The 21,420-nt window shown below is 37.8% G+C and overlaps 1 protein-coding gene and 1 pseudogene across 1 annotated transcript; both read left to right on the top strand.

The window, feature by feature from the left end:
• The first annotated feature begins 2,563 nt into the window (after positions 1-2,563).
• On the top strand, positions 2,564-3,817 carry LOC144248222 (zinc finger protein 475 pseudogene; annotated as a pseudogene).
• A 4,312-nt stretch (positions 3,818-8,129) lies between these two features.
• On the top strand, positions 8,130-13,115 carry ZNF475 (zinc finger protein 475). The gene is made up of 3 exons (XM_077790164.1): positions 8,130-8,183; positions 9,606-9,786; positions 12,964-13,115. The coding sequence occupies exons 1-3, from the start codon at positions 8,130-8,132 to the stop codon at positions 13,113-13,115; spliced, it is 387 nt and encodes a 128-aa protein (XP_077646290.1).
• The last annotated feature ends 8,305 nt before the right edge of the window (positions 13,116-21,420 follow it).

Below are 21,420 nucleotides of genomic sequence, written 5' to 3'. Positions count from 1 at the left end.
TTTTGACATAAATCAATAAATAGGACATAAATAGGACCTTGCAAAGTTCAGAAGTTCCCTGAAATGTTACTGAACTTTCTGATGCTCCCTTCCTGTGACCTGCCAATAACCCTTATCTCCCCTGCCTTCATGACCCTTTAATGTTTCCCTGGCTCTCCATTCCCTTCATCCTCAGAAAGGGCTTGGCTATTTCCCAACTTGGATTCATCCAACAGGCCACCCTCCTTGGAAGCTCTCCCAGTCTTTCAAACAGCCTTGCAGTACAGTAGTCTAAATACTAGTTCGCAGTAGTACTAGTTTTAGCTAGTAGCCTAAATACTAGAAATTTAAATTTCACATACTGCTGAACCTGTTATTTTGATATCTGAACTAAAAATTCCAGTGCTATAGTTCTGTGTAACCATCAGTGTATATCATGATGATACACCTGATAGCTTCAGACATGAGAGGATACTACAGCCACACACTTCACCCTGTTTTTCAGCTTATTGCAGTTATCTAATACAGTTTTGGATGAAGTGTTAACTTTGAATGCATCAAATATAACGGTCCTCAAAAATTTTATTTTTAACATCTAGATGCAACATAGTTGCTCACAGATTTGTTCCAGTACAAATCACAGACTGGGTCTGATGGTCTTCACATTTTCCAGTTTGCCTACAAATAAATACAAGTTTCACAGGAATTTTCTGTAAAATAAGAAAGTATCCCAAGTGTTCCAGAAATATGCAGCTTTGTGAGTATTTAAGCAAGCAGTGTCAACGCAGCAATCTCAACATTTTTGTGTACCTGGCAAAAGGATGACTACTCATATGAACCTGGTGACAACTTGATTTTTCACTGTTGTCCCTGTACTTAAAATACCCATTATAATATTTGTAAGAGACTAGAATGAGCTCAGTCTGCTTCTCAGACTGTGTCATTGTAGTTGGGTATAGTAAAATTCAGCCCAAGTGTTTAGAGGTGGGACAGATAAGGGTGAAAAGGCGGCTGACTGAGAACAAAGTCTTCAGTGGTGACATGGCAAAAAAGCAGTAAAAACGTCCAGATTGGATGGTTGCAGCAGAGGAAGTGAACCAGGACACCAAGATAGCCAGTGTGGATATGTTTGTGTGTTAGGAATCCCCAACAAGTTTGGAAGTATTGAGATAAAGTCTGGAATATTCAGTAAGGGCAAGATTACTTTAGCCAGATATTTCTCATATTAGAGATAAAGTAGACTGTCCTTGGCAGTTGCTTATCTATGCAATGTGCTAATTTTGTTTTTTATTTTTCCATGCAATTAAAACAGTAGCCTCTGCCATACATGTGTACAGTCTGAATTACATATTTTTAATCCTTGGAAGACCAGCCCAAAACTCTGGAAGAAATGAACATTTAAGGGATAAATCACAAATTTATCTGTTTACAGGGGTAGTCTGGACATTGAAAAACTGAAACATAGCTTCTAATATCTGGAGACTAAACAAATGCAGTCCCCTTTCTCTCTCATCCAGCACGTACTTCAGCCCCCAAAGCACCTCAATAAGCCTGATTATTAAGAAGCCTGCTCCATTTCATTAATAACACTCTTGTACTGGGAGAATCAAGACTGGTCAGAGAATTTGAGACACCACAAGTGCTGACTTTAGGGACCTAATTACCTCCTTCAACCAAATTGACTGGGAACACATTCCTTTCTGACTGTCCATTTGTAGATTGGACACTGATGTCTCTCTACTGAAGGACTTTTTCTTATGTCTCTGAAGAAAGGGAAATGATGTTTTAGTATCTTCAATTTATATCCTTTGAAAGTTTATAAATTGAAGAAATACCAGTTATATCAGTAACTGAAAATAAAGCATATTGGTTATACACCCAACGCTCTCATGTCATCAGTTTCACTTTGTGCAAACCCATCTTATTTCATGTCCTTCATGATTTTACAATCCTCTGGGACCAGAGGATTTACATTGTTCAGCTGATCACTGCGGTTAAGAATATATTTGATGTTATTTATCTGCTATTTAAAAATATAACAGATTAGTAAGGTTAATTATGCCTTGTGATAAACCAGTGGTTTGGAACCTTAACTAGAGTGAACACATTTATTAATTTATACTTATTTCATTTGTTTCAGGTTCATGTAAGAACAAAAGACAAAAGGAAAACACACAGAAACCCCCTTTCTCTCCTGAAACAGCCATAACATTCAGTGTTCCAGCTTTGAAGTCCCTAATATATTTTGGCCCATGAAAGTGGATTAAGAAGATGTGGAATCATTTTGAATAACAGACTTTCCCAAGCTCTTTTTGCGTAGGAGAGAGAAGTTTCCTGAAATGTGATACCCTTCATGAAAACAAATGTCAGGAAAAACAACGTGAACAAAACTTGCAGTATTCTATCAAGTGCTGAAGAAGCCCCTGTTATTACCTCTAGCACCTTGCCTTTAGAGCAAGCTTCATGATCTTATGTGACAGATCTTCCCCGAATTTTCCCCAAAAAAGTAGTACACCTAGAAGCTGCATCCCAGAAAAGGTGACCAGGCACTGCAGTAATATCACAACAGTCAGATTCTTCAGACATGTCTCAAACACCCTTGCCAAGAAGACCTCCATTCAAGGAATGCTATATCTGTGGAAGAGAATTTGGGTCACAATCTATTGCTATACATGAACCTAAGTGCCTAGAGAAGTGGTGTATCGAAAACAATCAGCGACCAAAGCACCTTAAAAGGCCAGAGCCCAGGAAACCTGAGATCCTTGCTGGTTCTGGTTCCTATACACTTACAGATGAAAATGAAGCAGCTGATTATAGTGCTCAAGCCCAGCTGGTGCCATGTAGAAACTGTGGCCAAACTTTTTTTCCTGACTGTCTCCCCATGCATGAAAGGTGTTGCAAAGGAAGTGGCCCCAGTGCTAGTAAATCTGGTAAAGCACCAAGATTCGGACCTGGCTCAGCAAGGGGTGATCCATCTAAGGCCTATCAAGGAATGAGCAGGGCTACACCAGTCACCGGTGTGTCAGACCAGGTAAATTGCTAAGCATGTGCTGTATGAAAGGGTGTGCATGCATCTTGATGTGTGGCACTCCAGGGGAGACTGGCTTGCCATCAAATTTAAAATCACTTTTCTTCAGAAGGACCTTTTAGCTTCATGCAAATTTTTCATTGCTAAATAGAGGATAAAGAAAAGGGAAATACTGGGAAAGGAATAAGGTGAACTACTTACTCCTATTTATTTTGATTTTCCTTTTGAATGGGAGTAGTTGGTTTCTCTGTTGTCCTTTAGAGTTATATCCCCAAGAGGGACCATTGCTTGATTTAGTTCCCTAGGAGATTCTATTGAGCAGATTAAGCAAGGTTTGGATGTCATATGTTTTAGGAGATGTTAGGTATTTTTATTTAGTTATCATGAAATGCAATGTTTCATTGTCCTGCAAGCATCCAGCACTTGAAAACATGATTTTCATATTTTACTGTTATTCTTAACCTTGGCATGTAACATGAGTTTACTGAGGACTGCATGTTCAAAGGCAGCAATTCTGGGTATAACAACAACAAAATAAGTAAGACTGCATATTTTTTTCCACTGAATTTGATTCAGGATCCAAGAATAAAGAAGCTGATTCACATTATCCAAAAGCTACACAGAGTTTTGGAAAATTGGATATTTTTTTCTGCATTTCTTCAGGCACAAGCTGTCTTTTGGCCAGAAGTTTTGTAAGATAGTTGTCTAAATTTAGGCCCAGTGTCCAAATTAAATGGCCTTTTTATTTTTTTTTTCCAAATGTAGGTTGGAATCCTGATTGGCTACATTACTTTTGAAAATGGGATTTAGGTCTCTCAGTCGCCAAAGGAATGCAATGCTATGCAGAGCATTTCTTAAGATGCTTTAGAAGGCAAAGTGTGTAACGTTAGTTTACCAGCTGCTGAGTAAAATTAAGATAATAGCATTACCCTAGCTCACATGAGACTAAAGGCTTCATGAGTCCTTTTTTTATTAGGCTATATGAGGCCACAGCTGATATATTTTGGCAAATATATTTATTATGCTATATGAGGCCACTGATTGATATATTTTGGAAAATTTATATATATTTGGCGAATTTGCTTTTATCAGCAAATTTTACATTAGCTACAAGCAGTTCAAAGTGTTGCACAGCTGCATTTATAGTTGTAGAAAAAGTGGTGCTGTTTACACTACATTGTGCTCTTTCCCAAAGAACTGTCATTGCTCTAATGGTGATGGTTCAATGAAAGGCATGGGTGTGAAGCAGAGAGTATAATCTACCACACATAATTCTGTAGATTATAAAAGAGAGGGACGGGGTATTTTTCTATAATTATGATCCCATAAAAGGAAAGTTTAGAGTGTGGTTAAGCACTGACAGTGACTGTAAAAAATGTTACCCTCTTGCACAACATATCTGCTCCCTTTGTGGATACACTCATGTCTGCTGACTTACTGAACAACAGCATTATTGCCACTTTTTACTTCCGTGAGCTCTGCAGAGCCAAAATGAAATCTGTTCAAATCTGTTCTTCTGTGTGAACAACAGGTTTCCTCATTTACTTCCAAGCAGTTGCAGTTCATCAGTTGCAGCAGAACTAATGAGGCTGTACAGTTTGCAGTTTGTAGTTGACTTTGAGGGACTTCATTATTAACAGTGACTTTCTGGAAGAGATGATGGATTTTATGTCTCTGAGGTCAATTCTTTAGTACAGAATTATGTATTAAAGGCAGATACAGGACGGGAAGATTGAAAGAAGTATCCTGTGATGCAAGGGGTTCTTCAGGACTTGCAGACAGCTTATAAGAAACTGTCAAAGCAAGCTACTTTCCTGTAAATTTAAATTCTCTGTGAGAGAATCTTCATTTCCATCTGAACATTTTGAAATGTCCACACATTGAAGGGTATGGAAAAGCACTAAGCTTATGCAATAACTGCAGATTAGTTATGAGCAGGGACAAGGTCTGTGTCTCCACTAAAGTCTTCCTCTTTTTCCAGCATATGGTTTTCATTTTGCTCACCTTACCAGCTACTCGGCTGCTTATTAATACTGTTAAAAAACAGTGCTTCACTAGTGGTGAAGTGAAATGGCTACTGTTCTGGTCCTGGCTGGAAAGCATTTGGGGCAGTCCCTGTCTCATCTAACAGACTCACTGTGACAGTGAATTATTTAAGTACTTGCTTAAAAGTCCTGATTCAGCAGAACATCAGAGGAAAGCAATAACTGGAAAAAAAAAAAAAAAACACCCAGCCCTTGTATATTTAAGAGAATTAGTGCTACTGTTAAGTAAATTTATGCAATGAAAGATGCCCTAAATTAAAAACCTGTATCTTCCTAATTTCCAAAATAAAGTTCTGACTGATTTAGTGGTATACCATGTAAAGTGCATTTTAACTTTTCAACTGCAAGCACTTCTCCCTGTATGCCTCTGCCTTTATGCCCTGGAGTTCCCTCCCCTTTAGCAAGTGTGGCATCAACTTGGCCAGTAGAACTCTTTCTCAGTTCTGCATTAAATGTCTTTAGAGGTGAAGGCTGAACAGCCTCTGTAAGCTATCTCTTCCAGTACCTGTCGTCATTCTCAGAATCATTGAAGACATCTGAGTTAATCATGTCTTGCTGTGTAGAATAACAGCCTATGCTTAGATACTCTCAAGGGTCACATCAGCTCAGAAATTCTGCTTTGGATTCTGCTGTGGACACCTCAAACAATGGAAGTGGTGTTTGCAGCTACTGAAACTCAGACTTGGACTGAAACAGAGTCTATGTTCTATTGTTTCATAGACAAAAATATGTGATACATGTAAGTGAGCATCAATAATTTGCTGTGCATATATGAGTTATAGGGTTTTTGACAGTAGATAATGCTGATCTTAAAAGCCAATTAGATGGTGCTGCCATCTGCTGTTTTCTTCTTATCTGGGTAACTACCTAAAAAGATTTCACTGATCTTCCTTTGGTGAATTGTAATACATTTTAAGTGTAAGTCTTGAAAATTTGTGTAGCAAGAGCTTTGATGTTGTATTTTGCTCTAACATAAAGCCATGTAGCATCTTGGTAAAGGGAAGGCTTCTTCAGGTGCAGTATAATTCTAATGAAGGTGGAAGCTCAATGATGAGCTTTCTTTGCCACATTGCAGTGGTGTTGAATACCTTGCTAGGAGAATACTGACAAATAAATTTGCAAATATAGAAAGTTATATGAGAATCAACAGTGAATGGATGGTTTGAATGAAACTTACTGAGTATTATCATTGGGAATCACTGTGTCCTTCCTTTGCTTCTACATGGACGTGCTATTCATTGTATTGACGTACTCAATTTAAAAAGAAAGCACATCAGGAGCAAAATGGGATATCTCATGCTTCCAGTGGAGTGATATTTTTAATTGTATGCATAATCTTGCAGAATTAGCTTGCTGTTCAAGGCATATGATCCTAACATGAGTGCTGTTGTAGGCTGTGAAGTGCAGCTTTGGACAGTCATGAGACCCATACTATACCTTGTCTGTGATCCTTATGCAAAATGCTTTTTACTTGGCAGAGAGGAATGTATGAAAAGGGTTGCTTTCATACAATAGAATGCTGCTGCTAAGTGCTTGCACCATTCTTCTCCTGAACCTCTAATCCATGGGCAATTCAAGTCTATGATGAGCTCCATCCTAGAGCAGGATGGAGCCCCCCCTCTTCCCATTAAAATAAATGGATAATTAAATAATAAGGGAAGAGGTGTGTGCAGTCCTGGATGATAAATATTTTTGTAGGGAAGTTTGGGATTCAGTCTTATTGTGTGTACTTAAGAAAAAATAAAAAGCTTTGTGCAGTATGGAAGGATTTGACCTCATGTAACACCAAAACAGCAGCCTGGGGCTAACCTTAAGTAATGTCAGGTCTATTGAAAATACATAGTTGCATAGCCCTCTGAACTAAATAACTTCATTCATAGTCACACAGACATACTTAGCAGTCTTGGAGTAAAAAAGAAAATACTGAGACACCAGAGGAAAGCCTAACTACACTGTTAGGTATTTGTAGGTATTTTTATAATAACACGTATCCTCAGGAACAGACCTTCCCTACAACTCTTTTTGAAAGTTAAAAACAAAGCAGTGAACAGAGAGCCTAGCCACTGGCTTGTGAGTAGTTTGGGTTGGAAAACTGTGGTGTTTCCAAAAATAGTTTAGTTTCAAACTGCAGGCCACCAGATGTTACATTTGGGATAGGCACACTGAAAACAAAAAGAAATGAAGGGTAAATATAATCAGCTGTAGAAATTCCAAGTAAAGCTTATAATATCTTGGATTCTACATTTAAAAAAGAAAAATCTGTTAGTACCGATTGTTAGGCTAATCTCTTTCAGGTCTTAAACATGAGTGCAGAGAAGAATTTGTGTATATAATTGTATGTATGGTGATGGGTCAATCTCAGTATTTTTCTGGAATAAAAACAATTCTATCCTAAGAGTGATCTGATTTCTCTTAATTAATTGTGCTTTCTCCTGTTGATTCTGTACTATTTGTAGATGTGGAAATTGCAAAAGACAGACAGTTCTACTTGAGAAGATTCCTGCATTTGTACTAGGATTTCTTTTTCTTTTTCTGTTACCATATGAAGAGTCCCTACAATCTGAATATAAATCAAATGGCTCTTTCCTAGTTTGCAGCCGATAAGTAACCATTTAAATTAATAGCAGGAACCCGGCTAATGAGAACTCTTGGGGAAAGTGTGTTCCCAGTGATTTTACACCTATCATTTTGTAAAAAACCATTTCTAAAATAGAATAACCATACCCACAACAGGCATGCACACTAAAAAGAATTCTCTGACCTCAGGAGTTTAGATTGTAGTATCCTTATCTAAAGCTCTCCAGAGCCTACAAATAAATGTATATTGTCTTCAGAAGACTCTGTATCTGGACCCAGAGTCTTACTTTAAAATCAGACTAGTTCTAGCTCACAGCTTGAAGTAAAGAAGTAGGGGAAATTTGATAATGAAAAGTTATAAGATGTTTTTAAAATAGCTGTGGCTGTATTAATCTAAAAAATAGGAGAAGAAGGCTGTATTTTTATATATATTAGAAAATATGCTTATATAAAATACTGTGTTATCAAAGATAGCAAGGAAATTCCATTTGTAAGTCAAGATGATGAAAATGTCCTCGGAGAGTCTGTCTTTGGATGTTATGTTTCAAGACACTGTGAGAACTTTCCAGATGAAGTCCAACTTTTCCCAGAAAAAATAGACTTTATAGAGTAGTATTTCTTTCATGTAAGTGAGATTACATGTGTGATACAGGAAGGCAATCTTATGCAGATTGTTCACTAATGACATTTTCAGACTGTAACATAAATACGAGAAGAGCTGCCCAGAATTTCATGAACACATTGATGGGCTGACAGAAAGAGTAATAAATATGGGAACAGGTTATGCTTTGTCTTGCACAGCAGCAGAGGAAAAAAATGAAAACCCCCACCACTCTTGTTTGAGTGAGAAAGGTTTTCCTGTATTTGGTCTGGCATGGCTGTCCGTCTAATTTGAGGAGGGCAGGGAATAGCTCATCTCTTACTGGTATTCTGCAGTCAGAAGTGTAGGAAGTACTGGCAGTTGTGAAACCCATCTGTGTGCCTCAAAGTTCTTCTCTACAGCATGTTTTTATCCTACTTCCTGAGCACTGAGCCTGGTACTGACACCACGCCTAGCCCAAGATGCGCCTAAGGACACAGCTGAGTCCATAATCTGCAATACTACAGTAATTATACATTTTCCAGCCTTAGATTATGTATTTGTGAGGTTTGAGGTTGAGGAATCTTTTTCTTCTGTTGTTGAGCTGTTTTCCTCTGAGAACAAAAGCAGATCTTCAATGTGGAAACAATGACTTGCTTAGAGTCCAGTTCTGCCCTTGCTGCAGTCACTGGCAAGGTTCACACTAAGGCCTTTGGGATAAACAAACAGCAGTTCCTATTTTGCCCCTCATCCTGAAATATCCTGGCTTGGTTTTAATATTTGAAGGCCAAGAATTCCACCAGCTAACTGATCTGTGTTGAAAGTTGGGTAAAGAACCACAATCACCTCTTGGGAGAGCTGACCTCACTTTCCAGCTTAAGAGAGATACTAAGGCTTTAGTATCACAGCACTTTGAGCTGTGTTCTGATAGAAAATGGAGTCTTTCTGTTATTGTACTAGAAGTGAAAAGTTCAGCTCATGAAGCTTTTGTTGCTGCTTTCCCTTTTACATCTGCTTGGTAAGTAAAAAACGGCTTCAGCCATTTAAGGTGGATGCTGCATTGCAACCTGATGAAGCAGAGATGTTTTCTCTGCATGTGAAGACTTACCATTTTCATGAACTTGAAGGTATGAAAATAAAAGAAGTGAAACTTAACACAGCTAAGTATAGATTAGTCACACACATCTGTCAGCCCAGCATCTGCAGAAGAAACCCTCCTGTTCCAGGTGCTCACTTAATGAGGCAGTATTGATTCCAGACAAAACTAGACTGAAAAAAATTACACAGATTTCACAGGTAGCATGTTCCTTATCTACATGATTGCTTTCATACAAGTAATTCTGATTCAAAATGAATATTGAAAACATTATTTCTTCTTCTTCATGGTTATTTGCAGGCAAAAGTGATAAGACGGCCACCAACAGTGATTTGCTACATATGTGGCCGTGAGTATGGAACAAAATCTATTGGTATACATGAGCCACAATGCCTGAAAAAATGGCGTCGGGAGAATGACAACCTCCCCAAGCACTTGAGAAGGCCAGAACCCAAAAAACCTGAAGTCAGAACTGTGCAAGGTAAGCTACAGACCAAATTAAGAGAGATGAGCAAATAAGTGAGAGGAATTAAAAAAGATATTTTAAAGCAATAGGTAAACAGTTTACAAGTACTTTGTTCTCCAGTTTGTTTTAAGCTTTCCTTCTGCTTCACAGAAAGAAAACTTTATTTTAATAAAGTCTTGAAAGTAAAAGTAGTCACTATCCATGGAAGATGGCTCTGGTGGCATTCCCCTCTATGTGTCAGTGTGTCCTGAATCAAAACACAAATAGATTAGCAAAATGCTTCATAGCTACACTACTACTTTTTGACTTCTTTTAACACAGGCCTGTCTTAAGCAAAAACATCCAAGAATAATGTGCAGACACGACACAGAATCATTAAAATAAAATGCCCTCAGGCAACATAGCTGTAGATACTTCAGCCAGATTCTTCTACAGTCAACAACCCATATTGATCCCTTTTTATTTACAAGTCTGAGAAGCTTTCATTGTGAGACACTGTAATATACACACAGTGGGGAAAAATACATATGTAGTACAAAGCAAACAATTAATTTTTGCCAATTTTACATGTTTGTGCTGTGGGTTCTGTTTTGTAAGGTTCCACTTCTTCAAATCAGTGAACACTGATGATCCCCAGCATCTCCAGAGATAGGATGTCATATGTGTCTGAGGGTTGTATGTTCACTCTAGGATGAAAAGAAATTCCTATCTATGCTTTGCCTGGAAGCTGTTCCCACAACTTCCTATTCCCATATAAAGTTATTTCACCTTTCTTGCTGGATGCTTTCCCTGGCTCTGCCAGCTGGTCTGAACTACTTTGGGCCAAGTTTGGACCACTTCCTCACAGGCATTTAATTCACACACACTTTTTTTTATATTCCCTACAATTTCCCTCAGCTTCCCATAATGTCTGGAAAAGTAGACAATGTCTCCTACAACTCACTTGTGAAAGAGTCATACAATAGATCAGTTTACAGCAGTACAAAGAAATATATCCTCAGAAGACATGCAGATGAGATCAGGATCACTGAGAACACTAACCAGATGTTCAAAGTAATCATCAAAGTTGAAGTAATATAAAATCGGAACTTGGTTAACAGATGCCAAGTAGCATAGTAAAATCTGCAGTAAAAGATGTGTTCAAAAGATGTCTTCATTGTATTTGCCTTTTTAGATGTTAAGCACTTTTTAATTATTATGCATAGGGTGGTAAAATAGATGGAAAAAATGAGAATTCCATGTGAAAGAGGGGGATGCAAAAAGGCAAATCAGGTTATTTTGAAATACACTATTATTTTAAAGGAGTGAAAGCAGAAAGACAACCACTCTGAAAAAACAATCGAGCAGAAGGCTCCCAGATAGAGATCAGAAAGTTGTCTCATTTACACAGTGAGTCATATCAAATGCCACCAATCTCCTGTGAGGTGTTGTGTGCCCACGGTTCCTCTGGGGATACTGACCTGCTTTCCGCATCTGTCCCTAAATGCCTGCTGATGCAAGCCTGATCAGTTCTGTAGCTTGAGCTAAAATAGTTGTTCCCCCTGCAGCTGCCTCATATTCCTGGCCTTGAGAAAATAATCTCAGTGTTGTTCTTTTTCCATAAGGCTTACTCTTGATCATGTGGTAAATGCTTTAACTGACCTTCAGACCACATGCATGCACTGCATGTCTCAAAGTTTCTCAGCTCAGGGGGGAGGGATTACCCTGTTGTTGAATGAAACAGGCAATGTTCAAAAAAAAGCTCAGAAATACTAAGTGCTTACATAAAATTTTTTATAACTTACATAAAGTTATAAAAGTTATAAGTTTTCTGAAAACTCAAGGGAAGACAACCACTGCCCTCATTACACAGTGTTTTGTTTGTGGAATGCCTAACACATGCCTGCAAGGAGAAAGTCATCTCTCTTTCTCCCTCTCCTTTTTTTTTTATTTTTTTTTAATATTCCATAAACTTTCCAAAGTACAGAAAATACACATTCATTTCCTGAAAGCAAAGGGGTATTTGTCTCAGCCAAGAAAAGAAACACTACTTGGTTGCTCTTCTAACAAAAAGAACATTAGGAACAGGCATATTAAGAGATCTAAGGCTTATTGTGGTTATGTGAACCATTGGATATGAATCATATTAAAATTGTATGGGCCTTTAATGAGGAGCTCTATTATGTGCCAATGACAGAAACCATGGATTATTTTTAAATGCACAAATACTTTTCTTTCAAAAATTGTTCACTGCTAACAGTGTAAAGGAAAAAAAAAAACAGATTTTAAAATCTTTTTCTATATTGTCATGTCATGTTTTCAATTTGAGCCATGTAGATTTTTTTCTGCATGCACTTCAAATGAAAATCCTTAAGATCTAAATCCAGGAATCCAGGTATTAAGCAACCTGCCTGGCCTTTTTGCAAATCAGTTTGGAACAGCACTATGTGAAAATCCATTTCAAAAGGAAAGTCCATTTCAAGATGGAAGTTAACAAGATTTTTTTTTTTTAACCAAATTAAATCTTGAAAACACATCTGAGTTTTTGAAGAATGGTCCTGAGTTTTCAGAGCAGTTTTCTTCCCGCAGTGGAAAATAACTGAGAGTAAGGCTGGATTCATGTTTAGATGACAATAGATGCATCAATGCAATGACCTCACAGGAAGTTGTGGCTTTAAAGTACTGTAGCTTTTGTCTGCAAGGTTTTTGGCTTATCTAAGTTTTACTCCACTTTTTAGTATCATTTACATAGATTCTAACAGGAAGAAAATTGGGGCCCTTGTCCAGAGAAGTACAAAGAGTATTTTCTCAAGTACAATATGTTCCCCCCCATAGCCATGGTCAGATAACACATGCTTGTTAAACAGAGCTTGAAGCAAAGCCAAAAAGTGAATTTGCTGATAATAGTAGGTATGCAAAGATGTTAATAATTAGCTGAGAATAAGATCATAACACACAGCATGATGTTTTCTCTGTACTCTCATACAAGACAAAATTATTCAGTTTGAAGTTAATTTAATTCAACCCTTGGGACAAAAAACAGTCTTTTTAATATAATTTTTACTCTTTTTCTTCTTTCTTTTCTTTTTCATTTCCAAAAGCAATATGATTTGGTTGCTCAGTCAACAGGTATTTCCTGAAAATATTTTCCGTAAAGAGTTGAATGTGGGTCTCCAGAATGAAAGTTGATACTTTTTTTTTCTTATTTTCCAGCCAAAGGTTTCTATGATCTTGATGCTTTAAATAAGGCTGCCTGGACCAGTGCCCAAGCCCAGCTAGTTCCATGTGATATTTGTGGGCGTACTTTTCTTCCAGACAGACTGATTGTCCACCAGAGGTCCTGTAAACCAAAACGTGCAAAGTGAAGTGGATGTAGCACACATGCATACAAATGCTTGTCTGCTCACACATACATAGACACACACACATTTATCCTAAGCTAAATAAAGTGTTCGTGTGTGTGTTTGTGTGTGTGTGCATAAATAGACACACATGTATCCATGCCTTTCAGACAAACAATGAGAGAAATAAAATTCATCTGGAGAGACATGGTCACCAAAACTTTATTGTGTAATGATATCATGTGCTCCAAAAGTCTCCAGAGTAAAAATCAGCAGTTGCTACTAAAGTGTAAAGTCAAATACTGAAAATTACTTTGTTGAAAACAAAATTTTGCTTCTCCTGTGTCAGAGAATCTCTGGTTGGTGTAAGGACCTTTAGCCGAACTTGACTAACCAGTGAAACCAAGTAGCTCCTTTAAGTTTTTTCATTTTTGTTTGGGTTCTCCAGTTTTTTGGGCTTTTTTTTGTTTGGAGCACTCCAGTGTTCACATCCATATGTAACTGCATCTTATGAAGCCCTTGACTGCTACAAGTGAAACCTTCTCATGTAAAGGAATACAGTCATGTGGTAGAAGCAGACACAGGTTGTTTTTAGAAAAACACCCAGAAGTGCCCTCTTTTTATTTAAGAATGATACTGACCATATAATTTATCCTCAGCTCAGTAAACTCATCATGTCAAAAAATTTGTAAGTCAGAGAAGCACATCTTGGTCATGAACTTTGTAAAAGAAAACATTTTAATGTCAAGACAAAATGAGCATGATGTGCCAGATGGCTGGCATAAAATACCACCCTGCTCTCTGTATGCCAAGTGTGGCCATAACAGAGAGCCAGTGCTGGCTGGAAGACTGGGTATTATACAAAAAAGCCATGGAGAATGTGTTTGAAGGTGCTATTTAGAAAAATGCTGTTACGTTATGTGGAGGAATGAGTGCCAAAACACATTGGTATAGGAATGGGCTAAACATATGAAAAAAGTAATACTCCCTTTCACAAGGTACAGCAGAGAGCAATTATTATTTTACTTACTCTGAAGCATTTTATTAAGTGGTGAGGTTATTCAAAAGGTATGACATAATCCAGTACAAGTTGTGAACTAGGAGTCTAGGCTTCCTGATACCATGAAAGAAACTGTACCTCATGTATGGGCTTAAGGCCTAGAGTTGTCTGTTATGTATTATGTGATTGATGTGACTTTTCTCAGAGCATTCACACTTACTATTGTACTTGCAAATCAGAGGAAGTGAGTGCTTTCATACACACTAAAATGAAATATGGGTACCAACAACTTTTCTTTTCCAAGCAATCAAGCTGTGTGATTTGTGGAGTAAGTGAAACAAGAAGTCTTTGTTCTGTTATTAGAGAAACTCCTGGCTCCAGCCCTGGCGTGTTGTTAATTCAGACTGGAGAAGTACCAGCATTCTTTGGTGAAAATAAATTCCAAAACAATCAATGGTACCTCAGCAGCCCTTTCATCTTTGGAATGAGGATTGTATAGTCTAAAGATAGATATCTTCAGGAGTCAAAGGTTCAGTTTCTGTTCTACGGAACAAAGCTGTGTAAACCCTGCAGATCTGTTCTTAGTGTCTCCAGCATAAGATGAGGTGCTGTCAGAGCTGGACCAGTGCCATCCCTCCTCCTTTTGGCTGGGAAGAAGGCATGTAGCCTGAGGACAGAAGAACAGGGGCACTAGTTTGTGATTGTTAGACTGGCTCCTAGGAGCTGCTGGCTGACAAGCCCCTGAGGCTGTTCTAAATCACACCAAGTGCTGGCTCACTAACAAGTGGTTTGGTAATTAGAGGATTATGGATATCATACAATCTCACCTTTGTGTCCCCTCTTCCTCTTCTTGGAATATTCTCTTTTCTTAGACACTATAAGCATTTTTTGGCTACATCTGCCTTATTGGGTCATCGAGATTCACTACATCCACTTCAAGAGCAAAAACATATTTTAAATAAATTAAGCCTTTGCAGAGTCACTGCAGAGTTTGGCATTAGAAATTCAGCTCTGTCTCGTGGTGGGATTTATATATGGAAGTCCCTGTGTTTCATTCTGAAAGTTAGGCTTATTGTCTTGACAATTTTAGATTTCAGAGATTTCACCCAGAACATGTTTTCTGTGTTTCATTGTCAGCCCTACACTTGTATATTTTTTGGTTTCTGGATTTTTTTTCCCAAAAAGCAGTAAAATCTCTCTGATGAGCTGAATGTTTATGAACAATAAAAAAGTACCAATATTAAGTGTACATTATGTCTTAACCAGAAATACCATTTTAGAGGAACTCCTGAAGCCATAAGCCTAGAGTATGTTTTCCACATCATCTTTTAAAAAGGGAAATGAGGATCTGTCAAATGAAGAGCTGTCTCTGCTAGTCAGTGATTGCTGCTGAGTTCTGAATTTGAGAAATGGTGAGCCTTACCACACACAAAGTAAAGTCAGCATTGGGCTGTGAGGGCTGATGGTGAGACCAGAGCATGCAGAAACTCAGCTGGAGCCAACAGTCCTTGGAAGGATCTTAAAGGCTGTGCGATTCCCTTCTCTCTGCAACTTCATGGGAATAATGATTTCCAAACTATGTAGAAATACAAAAATCACTGACATAGGAGTGCATATTGTTCCATTTCAGACTGTCACTCACATCCCAAGGTTACTCTGTCACATGTTTTTCTGCTGAGCTCACCAGTGCTAGTGTGTTTGCCAGTGATGATAGTGAAGTCAAAGCAAGCATTGTTTACTGGGAGAAGCACTTAGAGTGCCTTCATTATTTGCTCTCAACAGAGTCAAAATAAGATCTTATGAGCATTTCTTATTATTGCTTGGCATGTATAATTTTGACATTTTTTGCAGGAGAGGAAGAGGAAATGAGAAACTGAGCTACTTTGCTTCCTTTGTTTCCATACTTTAGTGATTTGTCATTTAACCTTGTCTCGTTGACTGTTGGCTCAGTGTTACTTCCAGCTGAATCCCATGTTTCCTAATGCCACAGCACATTTAAAGAGCTGAAAAATATCTTCTGGTACTTCATAACCAGTAACGTGTCATCTAGTTTCCCACAGTTGTGCTGATAGCAGCTAAAACTATTCCTGGACAAAATGTACAGAAAGTTAGGACATGGATTGACAAGCAAAGTTCAATCACATTAAACAAATGAGCATGCACTTTCTAATCATAAATAAAAGCCATGACTTATGTTTTAATTCAGCCATTTGAACCTACCAGTTTCAAATTAAAAAAAAAGAGGCATTTTATAAAAGAAAATCAGAAGATCATAGTCAAGCTAGAAGAGTTTAGCTGCAGACTTGAAAAATTGGGCTTTAATGAAAGAATCCAAACTGTAGTTATATTATATGTAAAGTGTTATAATTTCTTGAGTTGAAAATGTCACAGTTACCATACAAACATTAAAAGGTCCTGCATCTTTAAGAGCAGTAGTTAAGAATGCTTGATAGGCTTGAACAAGACAGTTTCATGGACCTTTTATCTTAAAGACTGCTAGCAGTAAATAGACCACAACTTGAGGAACAAAACATTTGTAAATGTAATGTCAGTTTCTAATTAAAGATAGTGACCATTTACATGGATCTGTGAATTCTCTTTTCAGGCCACAAACCTAGGAAGCATATGGCACTATGTAGAAATTACTTTTTCAGTATTGACTACAGACATTTGAATGCTTAAGTTTTAGTCTAGGATTTGTAAACATGATTTTTGATCCTATACTCACTGAAACAAATCCTACGTATGTATGTATATACTGTACTGTATGAGTAGAGGATGATCAGATGCTGACACATGTATATGTCTTAATCCAATTGGATTGTGCTATTTTTTATGATGGCACACAAGCTTTCAAAGCCTATATTTGCTTAATAGAATTTCATAGTTGAGAATTTTGGGTTTATTACCCAGTTTATGGAGCTGATCCATGAAGAAGGAATTGTAGGTGGTCTTTTGCCTGAATTAGTATTTTCTTTGAAGGTCCTGTGATTAGTTTTGCTTCACTGTCAGTGGGGATAAGGCTCTGAATTTTGTATTTCTGGACTGTGTCAACCACAGTGGGTACAAACAAGTTTGCTGTATCTGGAGACATGCCACCCCCAGCATCATGGTAGGATTGTACAAAAGCAGGATTCAACAAAAGTGCGAAGTCCACCAAGAAACAAAACCTACAAGCCTGGAAAACCCTCCAAGAAGTTGCTTGAGGAACTGTCTAAATTCTTGCATGCTGTTCCTGTTTATTCCTTGGTCAATATCGTAACAGACATACACAGAATATTGTTGACTTTGGAGCATGCAAGAATTGGGTACTCCTCCTAAATATATATTTCTTCAAAAAACTTCTGTCATTTTCAGGTGAAGAAAAAAATGTATAATCTTCACAGAATTGAGAAGAAAGAATTGACACCAGCAGGAAAATGTACCTGACAAGAGAGACTCCAGGAGGCCAGACTCTTTAACTTCTCAAAAAAAATCCACTTAAGTGCCTCCCGGATAGCCTGTACATATTCAGATCAAAGAGATGTCTTTCCAGAAGAAAACAACTGAAAAATTTCCAAGCAGGAATTTGTTGCTAGTCAAACTCAGAAGTAAGAGACCCAGAATTTTCTAGGAGTTTGCTGAGATTTTCAGTAGGATGTGACAGGATTTTTACAAACAAAATTTTTAAAAGTTATGCATAGGTATAATATGAACGAATTTAGGCCAGGCTTGTATTACAGTATAGCCTGTATAACACTGGACTCCAATATTTTTCCAGATGATTATGAAATATAATAATTGACATATATTTTTTAGGATGGAAAACAGTTTGCAGAAGTCTTAAGAAAAAATATTGCAAGTAACTAGTCATGGAGGCCCAAGGACTACTTACTAAAATCGTCCCTTGACCTTTGAAAGGTTACAATAAGTAATACATCCCAAGGTTAGGGTGAGAAGCCTCTTTCACACAGGCCTTTTTGTTCATATATTAATTCCCTCCGAGTTCTGTTGTCCCATTGGCCCATTGGCTCTGACCACCCGTATTCAGCTCTCATTTCTATTTATGTATATCCTCTAGAATGTTCTCCTGTCCCTGAATCCCCATTGGTCTTGTTTTAGCTCCAGTCAATCCCCAATGGCTCTCCCTAACCCCACTTTTGCACCATTTTACCTTACTCCCATTGGACCCTAACCCTCTGGACTGCCTCTCTTACCTCATATATAGTCCTAGACCCTGAAGTCATCCTGGTTCTTGTCCCTGGACTATATTTGAAGCTGTATCCTGATTTTCAATAAACCAGCATTAGGATTTTCAAACAAGAAGCCATCCCAACACCATCCTTCATCAACTTTCTAGTGGTGTCATGCTCCAAGCCTGAATGCATGGTGTTGCCATGATTCTTTCTGAAGCCTTCTGGGTTTACATTATTGTAGAGAACTTTCTCATGCAACTTTCTGTAAACAATCTATTGTTTTGCATTCCTCTATAGAGGCGAAGAAATTTGATGTACCAGTAGTTTGTCCAATGTCATTGGAGAGGTGGCACATCCACCCTCCAATCCACTGTCACCTTTGGAAAAGTATAAATCCTGGAGTCAGAAAATAACCTTCCTCTTTTTCACCTTTGCAATAGCAGCGGCTCGCATTGTGCCTTCATGTGTCCTATAGCGACACATGGTCTGCCTGGGGACCTGTTTCTAGCACATTCCTACAGCTAGTGGTATCTCTGGAGTAGGTATTCAGGAATTCAAAGTTAGCAAATAAAAAGAAGAAACAGAAAGATGCATATATTTTTAAAATGGCGCCATCTCTCCGAGAATGTGGGCCCTCCCCTGTGAAACATGTAAATAACAAGGCTTTTTAAGGTAAGAATGTTTGAATTGGGTTAAGATTTGTACCTGTATTTGGAAGCTGAATCAGACTGCCAAGTCATATTGTGATAAAGACATATTTAGAGCAGCAGTGAGAGATCACTGGACAAAAAATTTTAAAGTATACAGTCTCAAATGGAAGATAGTCTCATCAGAAAGAGGAGATTGATTTCAAAACAATTAAGTGCTTTGCCTTCCTTGCTTTCTCTGGCACCTTAAAGGGAAAAAAGATTTACGTAAGTTCGCTCTTAGGACTTGTAAAGCTAAATAGTTAGGAAACTGACTTTTTCAGGTTACTTTCACACTTTATTGTTGTAATACATCCAATTCAAAACAAGTCATACTTACTGCTATTTATACCAGGTTTAAAGGCTGGAAAGATGCAAAATAAAGGCTCTGCCAGATACAGCTTGTGATAAATGCAGATTTCCAAGACCTCCTTCTCCAGTCTACTCCCTCTTTGTAACAAATGCTGGTTTGCTAGCCACCATAGATTTCTCTCTAGTTGTTTTTCTCCCTGTGTCCCCATATCTACCATTTAGGCTTATTTGATGCATTCAGAGATATCTTCTCTGAATACCTCTTGGAGAATAGTAAACTTCTCAGTGTATTGCCTTGAGGCTGAAAAATGTGTGCAGCATGAAAGAAGCCAAAGTCAGAAACATGGATCACACACTACACTCCATGTTACAGAGCTATAATCTGTTTACATTCAAATAATACAGCAGAGCCACATGGAGGGCTTTAAATCCCTTAATATGAAATATTTACATTTTATCACTCAGAAGATAGAAGAAAGGAGTATGCATCTTGGAAAACACAATTGTGGCTACAAGAATATAGAGGCTCAGTCTGTTTGGCTTCTCAAAGACAGAGAGGCTGTTAGATCTTTCATGCAGGCTATATTTCAGCTCTGAATTTTCATAAACCAAGTACAATGGTAGAAGTGAACACTCACAGAATTCCACTTTAGCATACTTAACCTTGACATGCCCAGGATCCCAAGAATATTTTACAAACTTCATCTCATGTAGGTAACATAGCAGAGTAGATACCAGATTCCTCAATGATGTGGCACTAAAAATACCCAGCACAACTTCCAGAATACCAGCTTTAGCAAAATTTAGACTTCTGAAAAGACAAGGGAGGACACCCATGTCATCTTGTCTTAGCTCTTTTGAAAAAATATGTGGAGAATATCAGCAGGTTCTCTAGTGTTTCCTATTCAGTTTGGTCTGTAAAGCTGACCTGAATGTCAAAGAGAATAGAGAGTTGTCAGAAATATGACTGTGGTATGAAGTGGTCTGGACAGGCAGTTTATTTTCAGCAGAGGTAAGAGGCCTTTCTCCTTCTCCTGAGCATCTGTGGTCAAAGGAGTTATGTGCCTACATATCTCAAGAGATACAGCTGTGTTTAACTAGACAACTGTACAGTATTTGGAAGCTGGAATGAGCTGTTGGCTTTACAAAAGTCACGTTGAGAAGGATCTGAAGAAGGTCTGTGGGCTTGATGATGAACACAGGACAAGTATAATGTTAGCATAGTATTTCTAAGACTGAAGAATAAAGAAAGCTTCTATCCAGTAAAGTTCCAGCAATTATATATAGATGTTATGAATGTCTTGAGAGTTTTTTATCAGAACTAAGCAAAAATTTCTGGAGTCTTATCAGATCTATAGTTTGATGTTTTTTTTTTTTCTGGAATGTGATCCTCTCAAATATTAATAGTCTGCTAAGGGAAATTTTCTAAGGGAAAATTTGCCTATGGAGAAGGGGGTTTGGTAACTTAAGTCCCAAGGTCCTTATTAAGTGACCACAGACTAACTTCCTACTCTAGGGAGCACCTAAATGTCAGTGTGTTCTAGGCAAATCTAGGAGTTTCACAGCACTCCAAAAAAGATCAGGGAGGATAACTCTGACCCTCACAGCTCCAGCCTGCAATAAATGGAAAGATAAACTCAGTTATTTGAAGTCAAAGTTTAATAAAACACAGCCCTTTTTCTGTTTTTTTTTTCTTCTGTTTCTTGAGAGTGTCCTTAATCCAATTTATAGCCTCTATCTGTCGCTATTATCCACAGTTTGAGTATGCATTTTTTTCATGCCCAAAACCTGTTTACAACACCTCTCTTTGTAGATGATTGTTTTGCTTGTGACTTATGGGGTAGACTTTTGTATTTTCTTTTCAAATTTATTTTCATTATGTGTTTTCAGTAATTTAAATAAAATTATGTAATAAAATTCTGCACAGTAAAATTACACTGATCTAGGTCATTAGTTTCAAACAGCCATATGAAGTACCTATTCTTTTGTCATCCAAAAGCTGCAGTATCATCCTAGTAAAATAAATCAGCCCTTGCAGAACCATGTAGATATGTTGTATGGATGAAATCAACATGAAGATATGTCAAATAATCACTTCTCTCATTAGTGAAAGTGGTTATGAAAACCCAGCTTAGCTGGTATTGGGAGTGGCAGTC

Source organism: Lonchura striata, chromosome Z, assembly GCF_046129695.1.
Source record: "Lonchura striata isolate bLonStr1 chromosome Z, bLonStr1.mat, whole genome shotgun sequence".
NCBI classification, from domain to species: Eukaryota; Metazoa; Chordata; class Aves; order Passeriformes; family Estrildidae; genus Lonchura; species Lonchura striata.
The sequence above is the reverse complement of the archived record's forward strand: the minus strand, read 5'-3'. Positions and strand labels throughout refer to the sequence as shown.

Coding starts and splice junctions, on each gene's coding strand:
- ZNF475 (XM_077790164.1), top strand. CDS start 8,130: ATGATGAAAATGTCCTCGGAGAGTCTGTCTTTGGATGTTATGTTTCAA. Junction 8,184..9,605: donor ATGTTATGTTTCAAGACACT/GTGAGAACTTTC, acceptor GGTTATTTGCAG/GCAAAAGTGATAAGACGGCC. Junction 9,787..12,963: donor TGAAGTCAGAACTGTGCAAG/GTAAGCTACAGA, acceptor CTTATTTTCCAG/CCAAAGGTTTCTATGATCTT.